Source organism: Eublepharis macularius, chromosome 1 (assembly GCF_028583425.1).
Source record: "Eublepharis macularius isolate TG4126 chromosome 1, MPM_Emac_v1.0, whole genome shotgun sequence".
Taxonomy (NCBI): Eukaryota; Metazoa; Chordata; class Lepidosauria; order Squamata; family Eublepharidae; genus Eublepharis; species Eublepharis macularius.
Genome location: NC_072790.1, coordinates 206,247,353 through 206,260,029, shown reverse-complemented (window position 1 = coordinate 206,260,029; position 12,677 = coordinate 206,247,353). Strand labels below are relative to the sequence as shown.

Sequence of the window (12,677 nt, the reverse complement as noted above, 5' to 3'; positions counted from 1 at the left end):
CCCAAGTGTTGCCAAGAGAGTTGTCTTTAATGACTTGAAAAATCGCCAAGACCCAGTTTAATGAGTTGGAGGGGTTAGTGTGAAACCTGTTAATGCACTTAATTTTTGTGAGATCAAATGCTTTTATGCTTTCTGGCATTAAATTGGTTTCCATCTTTTTATTTATAGGCATAACAAAGACTTTAATCAAACATTATGAATGAAAATCACAAATGGTGGTCTGTTTGATGCCTTGGTTGCTTGACTAGCGTTGATTTTTAGTGAAATAAGTGGTTTAGAAAAAAATTACCTACATCTAACGGTTCCTAAAGAGATTGACACAAGAGCATCAGTATATTGATACTGTGACTTAATGCAAGATGAGGTACTTTTTATTTTACAGAGCTTAATCCACAAGGATCTAGGAACAGACTATGAAAAGAAGATCCCCCTTTACTTCATAGCACCTAGCTTTGCTCCATTAATTTTTTCTCCCTTTGGAGAGGGTTGGTGTAGAAAAGAAAAAGGGATTTCTCATTTTAAATTCTATGTTCTTTTAATTGCTTTAAAACTAAATGCTGCAGCTCACTATTAAGGCAGCTGCCATCTATTTAGATGCTGGACAATAGATGGCTTACAGATCAAGTTGTCCACTTGCTTGTATAGACAACATCCTCTCATTGAAATATTGTAGTCAGTGCTAGAAGTGGCTTTCACAGAAGCACAGATTCTTCTCTTCACAGCACAACTGTTTCAGAATGGGCATCAAAATGCTGATTTTTTTAAAAAAAATGAATGTATATACATTTTTAAAGCGTATACATATATAATTAATTGCAGCTCTATTGCAAATTTCAGTACTAAGTACAAAGCAATCATGATACAGAAATAAGAGTTCTTCTACTATCAAAGAATCAGCAGGTACTAAGGTTCCTGTTATGTGCACATTTCAGGTCCAGTAGCATCTTAGAGATCAACTAGATTTCCAGGCTGTGAGCTTGCGAGAGTCAAAGCTTCCTTCATCAGACAAGTAGAGTGGTGTGTGCACAGTATGCTTTTAAGAGCTTCTTGGATGTGCAGGTGTAATTTCCAGGAAACTTTATCTATGCTGTCTTAATACAAGTCTTGTTATACTTTTTTGGATTGCAGTTATGCAAGCATCTGGAACTTTTATTGCAGCTAGCATCCCTGGCTAGAGAACTGCTGCATATATGTAGGGAATTTGACCTTCCTATCAACATGAGTGACACCTTGGCTTCACTGAGATCTTTTCCAAAACACTGCAAAGCATAAAGATAGGGAAACCCTGGAGGTGACAGGAAGTACCCTGAAGCTGTGGGAGAACAGGAAAAAACCAAACGAATTCAAAAAATTATAGTTGGGTCCATTTTTCATTTTCTTTACAAAGCCTGGTTCAGATAGGACTTTTTTTCTCTACTGTGTCTAATAGCAGGTGGGCAGAGGAAATAATTCTAAGAAATGATGCAGGGAGTAAAGGATCAACTCTTCTTCCCCATAGCCTTATGCCAAATTTCTCTCTCTCTCTCTCTCTCTCTCTCTCTCTCACACACACACACACACACACGCTATTTAATCATAAACCAGCACCAGTTGTGTAGTGGTTAGAGTGTCAGACGAGGATCTGGAAGACCCAGATTTTGATCTCCACTCTGCCATGGAAGCTTGCTAGGTGACCTTGGACTAATCACGCACATTCAACCTAACCTACCTCACAGGGTTGTTGCTCACTTCTCAATTTTATCCTCACAACGAAAATCACTTCACTCCCCAGAAGCATAAAAGGCAAGGCACAAATGAAGTAAACAAGCTGGAGCAATCCATCAGTGTGTAAGCAACCTACAATGAGTTTACAGTTGATCATTTATCAAATGGAATGTGTTGTTGCTTAAGCAGCAGAAACACCTTTCATCCCAGAGCTCTTGACCAAGAAGTTCTCTAAGTATATTCTCACGCAGCCTGAATCTCAATCCTATTGCTTCTTGATTGTTCTCTACACACCATCCAGGTAGCCCATTCATAAAGCGAACAAAGGGTTGGGGGAACAGGATTTATCTGTGCAATTCCATAGCAGAAGTGTGGCTGCTATTACAAAGATAGAGACTAATGCCTCACATAATTGAACCATCAAAGCATAGTCTATATAAGCGTTGAATCTGAGATGCACGGCAAACACATTTTTGCCTACCCTCACCAGATCTATCTTGTTAAGCAGTTGTCAACAATGACCTTCAAATTTTAATCAATAAACAAGTATAAGCAGTACTTTGTAAGGAGAGGAAATAGATTTCCAGACTTTCATGCAAACTTCCAAGCGTGAGACTGCAATATTTTAGTCAGCTATCCCTACAAGGTCTATGGTCATGCCAACTGTTCTCTTCTAAATCCCTTCTATAAATTAAGATCAGTATACTATTTTGGGGGTGTGGGAAACATTTTAAAAAGGTAGAAGATTTTCCTACATCTTTTTGTACCAGAGTTCATCTTTAACAGCTGGTTGTAAAAGGTGTGATAAACATTTGGCCTTTTTAAAATACAATGCTTTTCCGGTCCATTTCCTCCCACATAAGCTCTGGAATTAATGCTTTGCCATCACCATAAAAATAAATAGATATCCAATCCATTCATACAGGAATGAAATCCAGCAAGTACGCAATATAAATAGAATTTAATTTAAAAATGTCAGGCTTTAGTCAAAGCAAAAGAAAACAAGTACCCCAGGTTCTGTCCATTTTTAAGCATATCTTCCCAAACAATACAGAATGTGATTAAAGGGGTGATTATATACTTGTAGAAAACTGTACATATTATACAAAACAAGCCAGTGTGTAGACAAGTGGGAAAGGAGGAGAGGCAAAAATGTTGCCTTCACAATAAATAGCCAGTCCTGAAAAGAATCAGGGCCAAAAAGTTTGCTTCTGGGACTTGATCCAAAAGACACTAAAAGCTTTAGCTTTTCCACTGGAAAAAAATGTAAGGGAATTGCCATCGACGCAGTTTGGACAGTGCCTCCATCTTTCTTCTTCTCCCTGAGAATTTTTCTTCTGACAGTTGCCATGCCTTCTAGTCCATGGACATTCCACACCTAGCCATGCCTTCTGGTCCAGGGGCATTCCACACCTAGCTCTAGGAGAAAGTGAGATTACCCACATGCCATGGACTTTGAGATTCTCAGATTTCATTTTGCCTACATTTGAAATACATAACAAAACTGGCCATGGCAGGAACTCCTCTCTCTTCTCTTGATTGTCCTTTCCAGTTTGAATCAACAGAAAGAACGGAACAACAGATTCATTTGTTCACTGTGACGCCAGAGTGATTTCTCTAATTATTTTGTTCAGGGATGAGATTTTTTCTTCCAGGATGAAGTTCTTCTTTTCCGTGCTCTTCTGCCTCTGCTCCAAAACCTGTAAAGCTTTCATCAGCTGGGCATTTTCCACGTAGAGGTCTTTCAGCAACAAATTAGACTTAGCATTTTTTTCAAGCTGGAAGGTATAAGGAAAAGGCCTTAATCATCACTCAGATAAAAATCTCCACAGTCTGATAATGGCATGATTTCTAAAAGCTATTTTCACTAATGATGCGAAGAAATCCTATACTTTACTTCCTCTTGTGGAGCATGATCTGGGCTGCTTGGTGCTTTCTCCCCATGGCACAATGCTGCATAGAATAATCTAGCATTCTCCACTTTTAAAATATAGGATATGGACTCTGTTCCTCCCATTATTCTCTACTGTACCTTCTCTACCTAAGTTAGGCAGGTGCAATAGCGCCTATACTTACAGTTGTAAGTTATGGGAAAGAAGAGAGCTGCTGCTCCTTTTCCCAAATTGATTATATAAGATACTGGAAGTAGTTTATTATTATTAATCACTCAAAGCTTATTTTCAAGCTATCATTAAACCCATGGTGATTTACCTGTAAGGTAAAGATTATTAAGCAGTAGATGTACACATTGATCCTACAACCATTGTTTCTTCCATGGCCAGAACCAGAAGGGGACAAGAAATGCTCTTAAAAGCAATCTAACCCTGCTTTAGCATAAGAAGAATTTGGGAATATTTTTTTAAAAAACCACCCCCAAACATAATGCAAAAAAAAGCTGCTATAAAATGAAATATGTTTAGCTGTGAGAAAAGTTGAGAGAAGGCAGAGGGCTATAATTTCTTAACTCATTTAAACACAAACGTGACATCATCAATATGTTAAAGTGAGATCCACACTGCAATTAGCTTTCATTTTCACAGTGGACCCTCTATATATAAACAAGTGCTTTACTCCTAATTGGTTTAGTCCTTTAATACCGGGAGTGTGTGGTTTAACAGAGAAGTGGTTGTTATCATGCTTACTTAGCTACAGCTACTAGAATTAAGGAAAGCATTATGCAAACATGACATTGGCAGAAGCAGGAACACTTTCCCATGAGATCTAGCTGCATAGCTGCTTTACACAATTAGCCACCTAGTTTAAAGCAATAGCTGTGTGTATTGAAAATCCTACAGAAAGAGGCTTTTGCCTCAGCCAGTGTCATGTTTCACCAGGCCTGAGTGAGGGCCATCGAGGTGTTATCCCCTTTGTACAATACAATGCTTAATTCTTAGCTTGCTAGTATCAAGATTGTGAGCTGGGAAAATACCAGTGTGCCAGTGATTAAAGTTGACCTAGCAGGGGGGCAACACATTTGTCAAGTAACCAGTGTGAAGAGTGCATTGTGTTACACATGTGTGCAGACACATCCCCCACACTAACCTGCTCCTTCAGTTGGGACACTTTCTCCTGAAGCATTATTTGTACATTCTTCATGTTCATCTCCAGCTCCTCCATCTTTTCTTCCATTAATCTACAGGAATTTGCATGATCTTCCTGGAAAGAGGAGAAAACGGAGCATCAGGAACATCCTATCCATTATTCAGCATGTACTTTTGAGAAGTCGCAGTATCTCCCAAATCTGGTTTACACACACTTTGTCCCACCGACTTGGTTTGGAAGGGAGAAAAACATAAAGCATGTTTAACTGCATGCATGTCTGTGGGTGTGTGCTGATCATTACATCAAGAAATCAGTTGCCAGTAGGGGCATCTTCATTCCAGTCACTAGTTAAAATGTGGACCTTCTTTATCATATATTGGAACTCTCAGCATCAGGAGGGGTTTTTTTTGTAAGTTATGTTTTAATAATTTAACAAATGCAAACAGGAGCCTCCAAAGTGACTTCAAGAGCTGGTTTCAAGTGCCACCACTAATGGGCTTCTCACACCTCTATTTTATTTATTTATAGTCCACCTTTCTCACTGAGACTCAAGGCAGATTATTCAGTATGAGGATTAGTACAATGAGTATCAAGTACATTTCAATACAGTATCAAGTACATTTCCATAAACAATATCATAGGATAAATTAATACAAGTTTACAAAGACATATCAATAGCAAGGATCTAATACGGGGTTGAAGAATTGCTGAAACAGAACATAATCAATTCTAGGACTGACATTAGACAACATGAAGTGCAAGTAGTATATAGGAGTACATATTTAAAGAAACATAATATGTAAGGCAACATAATGGTGAAGTCTACGGTTCCTAACTCATTAGCAAAATATCTGAGACCACATCCTTACAATACAGCCCTCCTATCTGAGAAAAAAGACTTTTTGAATAATTTGGTTTTGCATTGTTTGCAGAAAGCCAAGAGCGTGAAGGCTCTTCTGACCTCCTCAAGCAGGTCATTCCACAGGGTAGGGGCCACCACAGAGAAAGCCTGTGTACAGGCTGCTGTTGATTTCGCCCGTGTGCAGCTTGACACCAACAGAAGACCCTGTTCAGATGAGCGAAGCTGTTGTGGAGGAACATAGGGAGGGAGGCAACTACTGCTGCCAAATGCACCAGAGGTGATGCATGTGCCCACCCACCCCTCTCCAGTAACAGCAGGCAGCAGCCCTCTTCCTCACAAGTTGGTTACCAGCTGTCCTGGATGGCCAAAGAGGAGAAGGAGCCACATTACTACTCAAGAAGGCTTGTGGCATGCAAGACCTCCCACCCTTTCCTCTTCCAGAGGATAGGACCAACTTGCATGGGAAGGAAGAGAGACGTGTCCTTGCACCGCCCAGGGTGTGGGACAGTCAGCAACTGACTGATTGATTAAATTTATAATCCGATCTCCCCACAAACAGGCTCAGAGCAGATGACATCAGTATTAAAATTTACAATAAAATTTACATTAAAACCATAAATATACAGTTCAGTAATAAAACAGCTCTAGATGGTGGCCCATATTTCCAACCCCAACCAAACATTCTATGGGGTGGGAGATGGAGGAGCAGCGATGGTCTAGCTGGTGGAAAAACAAAATCAGGGTGGGGACTACGCTGCTCCTTCCGCCAGACAGGAGACCTGCAGGAAGGCTCACTCAGCCCAGCCTCAATCATGTGCCTGGTGGAACTTCTCTGTCTTACAAGCCTGGCAAAAGGATCAGAGATCTTGTTGGGCCTGGGTTTCAGCAGACAGAGAGTTCCACCAAGCTGGTGCCAGGGCTGAAAAGGCCCTGGCTCTGGTCAAGGCCAGGCAAGCCTCCCTGAGAGCAGGGACTACCAGCAGTTTTTTATCAGCTGATCGGAGCACCCTCTGGGGCACATATGGCAAAGGCAGTCCTGCAGATACGCTGGGGTCCCAGTCTGCTAAGGTGAAAACCAAAACATTGAATCTGATCTGGAACTCCACAGGGAGCCAGTGCAGCTGCCATAGTACAGGAGCTATATGCGCCAACTTCTGAAGCTATGTCTGGTCATTTCTGAATCCCACCAACGGGCGGCCAAATGTAATCTGCAAAATGTCTGTGGTTTTTATTTCCTCTTTCCTCCAGGGAGCTTGAGGCCAGCCTAGATGGGGCCCCACTTCACCTTTTGTCCCAAGTGAGCTCCGTGGTAATCACAGACCCAACAGTGACATGCGCATTTCAGCACTCACAGGGTTCGTCCACACAAAGCAGTATTCTGCATGCAGATTTTTGTGACAAATAGTACAGTTTCATTATAGGAGTCCCATGTTTGCAGCACTTAAATTTTAACATTTTGTGTCTCTGAAAATGCATTTCTGCCCTTTCAATAGCATCAGGTGTACCTGTTCAACCTATTTTGAGAGGGGAGAGGATAGGAAAGCTAAGGCTATTTTTACAATAAATGAGAAGATGGGCACGAAAGAGCTGGCAATGCCTTGTAAAATTTCAAAAGTGGTGGTGGTGAGGAGTGAGTGCACTGAGCAGGATTTCAGGGGCAGGAGAGGAAGAGCAGCAGCTTTTGCTTCACCCCGTAACTAAAGAGATGCAAAATAAAATATAAATAAATTTCTTAATTTATACAAGTGACAAATATTTGTCCTTAAGGAGTTTGGGTTACACCAATGAACTGTGTTTAGGTAAAACTGAAACTGCGTTAGTACCTTCCCACTTGTCAGAGGATTGAGGAGAGAATTACTGACTCACTGTTCTTAGTGCATTCTCTCTCTCTCTCTCTCTTTCTCACACACACACGGAACTGCAGTCCAGATCTGGCTCTGGAGATCCAGTTTGGTAAGAGTGGCAGGACTCTAATCTGGAGAACCAGATTTGATTCCCTATTTGTCCACTTGAAGCCAGCGACCTTGGGTCAGTCACAGCTTCTTGGAGCTCTCTCAGCCCCACTCCCTTCATAGGGTGATTGTTGTGGGGATAATAATAACATACTTTGTAAACCGCTCTGAGTGGGCATTAAGTTGTCTTGAAGGTCAGAATATAAATCAAATGTTATTATCCTTTTTATATAGAAGTGGGGGACAACAATGGCTTAGAAGCTCATTCATGGAACCATCTACATCCCATTTGACCCATCCAGCACAAACACTCACTACCCCGCTGGACCACACCCTATCTAGGATGAGGGGAAACAAAGTGTACCTCTTCCGTACCTGGTGTGTGGCTAATTGCCGTCTCATCTGCTCTGCCTGGAAGTTCAGCTCTCCTTGCAACTGCCTAACCATTTCCTTTTCTCCCGCCAACTTGTTTTGTAGCTCAGCAAGGCAGTCTTTAGGCACTGAGCTTTCCATTTGGCTTCTTAACAGCTGCAGCTCCTGCACATACTGAGACTGTGTCAGGCTTAAGCGTGTGTTGGCTTCTAACAGCTGCATTGCAAGAGAAAAGGAATCATCATACTTAAGCATGGAGAGAATCACTCACAAGTTCAGATGAAGGGAAACACTCAGCATACTGCAGACATGACATGAAGCTTAGCATGTAGTCTGGGGAGTGGCAGACAAAGATTGAAATATTCCAAAACAAGATCACCAGCTCTAGTTAAATGCATTTGAAATATAAAAATTATTTAAATCCCAATAATGATTCTTGCAAGGAATCCGAAAGCCAAAGCTGACAGAAAACATAGCTAGCGTGGTAAAGAAGTAACTGAATGACAGGTTATGACTTGCAAAATGCAGAGGAGAGGGAGAAGCCCCTAGTAGGGGCTGTGCTATTGGTGCACAAAACAGCCTCAGAAGTATTCATTCCAGCTCTATGTTGCTGCTTATTTAAAGTTGCAGACACTGATATGTCTACCCCCCACCATGCCCTCCTCCCCTTAGTAGCAACAGGAAATTGTATTACATATCATACGAACTTAGGGCACATTTCTTTGACTATGAGAAAAGGCTCTGGGCTCATTCTCACTGTCCAGATTGGTTTTATCCACTGCTTTCTCTTAGTAATGCCAAAGCCCTAATTCATAATGGGAAGATGGTCACCATTAGCGGACAGATTCAGCACCTTCACATTGCCACCCTACCTGATCCCGGCATTCTTCCAACTCCTCTCTCAACTGGGCCTTTGTCAGTCGCAGCATCCGACATTCCTGGGTTAAACGCTCCACTTCAGCCTCCAGTTCCTGATATTGGTTGGCCTTTGAAAAATGTAACACAACAGGGAAGAGGAGGAAGCAATATCCTTCAGTACCATTGCCTGCAAATCAAGCCATATTGGTAGCAATTTACAATAGCTGCAACCCATTATGCCCAACATGAAGTCCAAATTCCATTACATGGGAAGTTTAACAAATGCTCATTTGGCAAGCATCAGTCCTATTACACTGTGATATTTACAGGCACAATCTTTGAGATTGCCCAGTACAACTCTCATTTTATTACTGCCATAAAATATTCAACATTAGCAGGATTCTAGCGCACACAGCCATGACACACACAAAAAAAGCCCTGAGACCTGACAATCTAATAAGATACCCAGTAAAAAGGGCCAAGAGGAAGCAAAATGGCAGTAACTGAGAAATGATTGTTAGCAGGTTCCTCCTGAACAATGTTGTTATCTCCTCTCCTACCCCAAGACACACACAGAGAGACGTGAAGTCCCAGGGGGTGGGGGGGGGAGAATGGGAAATAATGGTTGCTGTGCCTACGCCCCAGCCCCAGCCCCACACTTTTCTGGTGGGAAAATTCTTTTTCTAAAAACCAAGTTGTATGAAATATTTCACTTTTAGAATGAATAAAGCGCTTAAGGCAAGATTTTTCCCGTTCAAATTGTATAACATGAAAAGTCAGGAAGACTTCATCAATTTCTCTATGGAAACACTGAGAAATTTTGGGGAGCGTTGAAAAAAGACTCATATTGCAGTATTTTCAATATTTGTTTAAATGTAAATATTTTAGCAACAATTAATATGCAATGTGTATAACAACAACACATTCTGAGTTCAGTGTTTTCAATGATATAAAATTCAGCTTAATATTCAAACATGCTGACAGTCCTACCTCCTGTGATTCTATGAGAATGTTTCTGTCCAAATAATATACTTTCTTTTATTTACTAATTTATGTACTACCGTCATCTTTTATTTTTCCTGCCTTTAGATGGTAAAAATTAAAGATGCGTGTGCTATGGTAGCATAGGGTGCAGCAGTTTACAACTCCTCCAGTACTGGGTATACTTGCAATTTCTTCATAAAGAAAAGGAATATATTTACACTTTTAAATTTCAATAAATATGCCCAATCCCACTATTTTATATACTAAGATTTTGTATCAGAAAAAGAAGTTTCAATTTGATAGGAAAGTATTGCATATATTGTAATTTCCCCCCAAAGTTCTGTTGTTTCTCCTCATGGCTTCAAAATTTCTGGAAACTTTCAATCTCTAATATGCATAAACTACTACCAACTCAGGTACAGGAATGAACATAAAATTGTTCTACAATCACCGCCCAACACAGCCCAAAAAGTAAACAATGGAACTATTTCCCCTCCTTCCCCAAACACGGCAATAGTTTAAGATTACAGGAGCCTATCATGGCTACTAAAAGCAGCCCAGCCCTTAATGTACTTTCTGGGCACTAGAAACAGCACCTAAAGTGTTCGTTAGATTTGGCTGTCACAGTGTGAATGTCTAGTCATTTCCTCTGCAGTGTTTAGATCAACACCTTACCTTTTCTCTTGAGACCTTAAGCTCTTGCTCCAGCATGGCCTTCTCTCCCTGCCATGCCAACTGTTGCTGGAGATGCTCCTTCGTCAGTACAGCAGAGGCCTCTTGAAGTCGCTTGGCAACTGCAGCTTCATGCTCTTTTTCACTCTCCAGCTCAGCAAACCTCTGATTCAATAAATTGATGGTACTCTGGTTAGCTTTGTTATTGCTGCTTTGTTGAGAGAGTTCATGGCTCAGCTGACCAGTCCTGGAACTTAACTGGAAGATTTCCTCTTTGTACTGCTTGTTCTGAAATAAGAAGGTGCAGATGTTCAATCACTAGGGGAAAAAAAAGATTTTATGCCTTGTGTGGGAGAGGACAACACAATAAAGCCTAGTCCCACATCAAGGGAGTTCATACCCCAAAGCACTGTGGTCCAAGGGCTTTCCACCTATGCTTCGCTTCTCATATTTTAAGCCCAGTTACACATTGACAAGGAGCATTCTCACAGGGAGAGAGAGGAGAGGAAAGGAAATCCCTCTTCTAGATAGGCACATTTTGCAAAAAGTGCCTTGAAGTGTCTCAACAAACACTTTAAATGCTAGATAAAAGGAAAACACTTTAAATGCTAGATAATTGTTTTGGCATTGCAGACCTCAATTCAACTGCAAACGCATGGAACAGTTAGAGCCAAGCAATCAGCAGGTATTGCAGAAGCCTGTTTTTAAAAAGTTCTCTCCAATCTACCTACTTGTCTGTGTTTGGCTACCTACAGGTTGAACTAAATGTTCACTGTTAAAACTAGATCAGAAAAGCTAGATCACTGCTGATTAACTGCAAAGATATATGGGAAATCTGCAGTTAGCTTCACAAAAGTTTAGATTGGGGTCCCCATCCTTTTTTTAGTCTGTGGGTACCTTTGGAATTCTGAAATAGTGTAATAGGTGCAATCACAAAATGGCTGCTGCAGGAGGCAAAGCCATGCATACACACAAAGAAAGCCCAAGTGCAAGGGAGAAAAGAGGTAATTAAAAAAAATATATTGGGGAAAAGGAGTAAGAAAATAAAACCACTGTGGTGGCAACTGCCACCAAAACGTTATTTTAATCTGCACAGCCAATCAGATCTCCAGTGGCCAATCAGAAGCACTCCTGGGGAAGAGCCCCACCCATTTTCTAAAGCTCTGGGTGGGAGGCAGAAAAGATGCGATGCTGGGGATCCCTGGTTTAGGTGGAAAGGGTTAATCTTCCCCTATCCACCCTCTCCCCCTGTAATTCTTCCTAACCACCCCCCTTCTGGGGTTTCTGAAGCACATTTCCTACAACCTGGGGAAAAGCAGCTAGAGTGAGAAGGGGAGGTGAAGAGAGCCAAGCGCTCCATGGTTTCCCAGAGGTTCAGTAGCAACCTATGCTCTCAGGCTCAGGCCTATTGCTGAACATCTAATTAGGCCCTATGTAAAGGGCCTGTAAAAAACAAGACCTAACTGTATTCTAGTAAAATACTTACCAGCTGATTTAATTCTTCCATTTCACTCCTAGCCTTCTCTTTTTTCATCTTCATTTCATCAATGTGTTTTCTGAGGAGGTTAAAACACCACACAATTCAAATCCTTTCTATAAAAAATTAATTTTACAACCTACTTTGCTACAATAATGTATTTCAAGACTGGTAGCTGTGTTAGCCTTAATAGACTCTTTTTGTTTCATGGGACAAAATGATTTTGACTACTCTCACCTGGAAGAACAAGTCTTGATTTTAGAATGTCTTAAGATACAAAAGTTGTCAGAGCTTAGTACAGAAACAGCTATGAAATGAGCAATATTAGGTATCAGCCTCAGAGGTTGTTGGTTGCTATAAATCCACTTGATTTTTTGCAAAAAAGGGATGAGATGAAAAACTGTGCAGGATCCTAAAGCCATTGGCCCCAATCAGTCGAGCTAAACTTAGTCATCACTAAGACCCACTGAAGCCAATCAAACATTTGGCCATTTCCACATGAATTATTTGCTCTGTGTTCAATGCTGTTGGGAAGTGTGGGGGGATTGTGCTTCTCTGCAGCATCATGGTACATTTGTACACTTTCTGGGGTTTCCCCAACTTTTCCACAATCTTAACTCTGCTTTGGGAAAGACTGTAGTAAATCTGGATGGCTACCAAGTGGATGGGGCAGTTTGGATTTTGGCAGCAATTTCCTCTCCCTGCCACTAGGGGGCTTTTGTTTTTGTTTTTTTGAAAAAAAATTAACATTGGT

The 12,677-nt window shown here is 41.0% G+C and overlaps 1 protein-coding gene across 2 annotated transcripts in view; it reads right to left on the bottom strand.

Moving 5' to 3' along the window:
* Window positions 1-2,648: 2,648 nt before the first annotated feature.
* Window positions 2,649-12,677, bottom strand: part of NINL (ninein like) — a 63,456-nt gene continuing 53,427 nt past the window's right edge. The window contains exons 19-24 of one of the 2 annotated variants that reach the window (XM_054995649.1): window positions 11,933-12,002; window positions 10,450-10,734; window positions 8,805-8,918; window positions 7,936-8,148; window positions 4,747-4,860; window positions 2,649-3,482 (exon numbers count right to left, since the gene is read on the bottom strand). In XM_054995649.1, the coding sequence (XP_054851624.1) occupies window positions 3,297-3,482; window positions 4,747-4,860; window positions 7,936-8,148; window positions 8,805-8,918; window positions 10,450-10,734; window positions 11,933-12,002 (982 nt within the window). In that variant the 3' untranslated portion in view covers window positions 2,649-3,296. The remainder of the gene's footprint in view (window positions 3,483-4,746; window positions 4,861-7,935; window positions 8,149-8,804; window positions 8,919-10,449; window positions 10,735-11,932; window positions 12,003-12,677) is intronic. The other variant, XM_054995657.1, reaches the window with a different exon arrangement.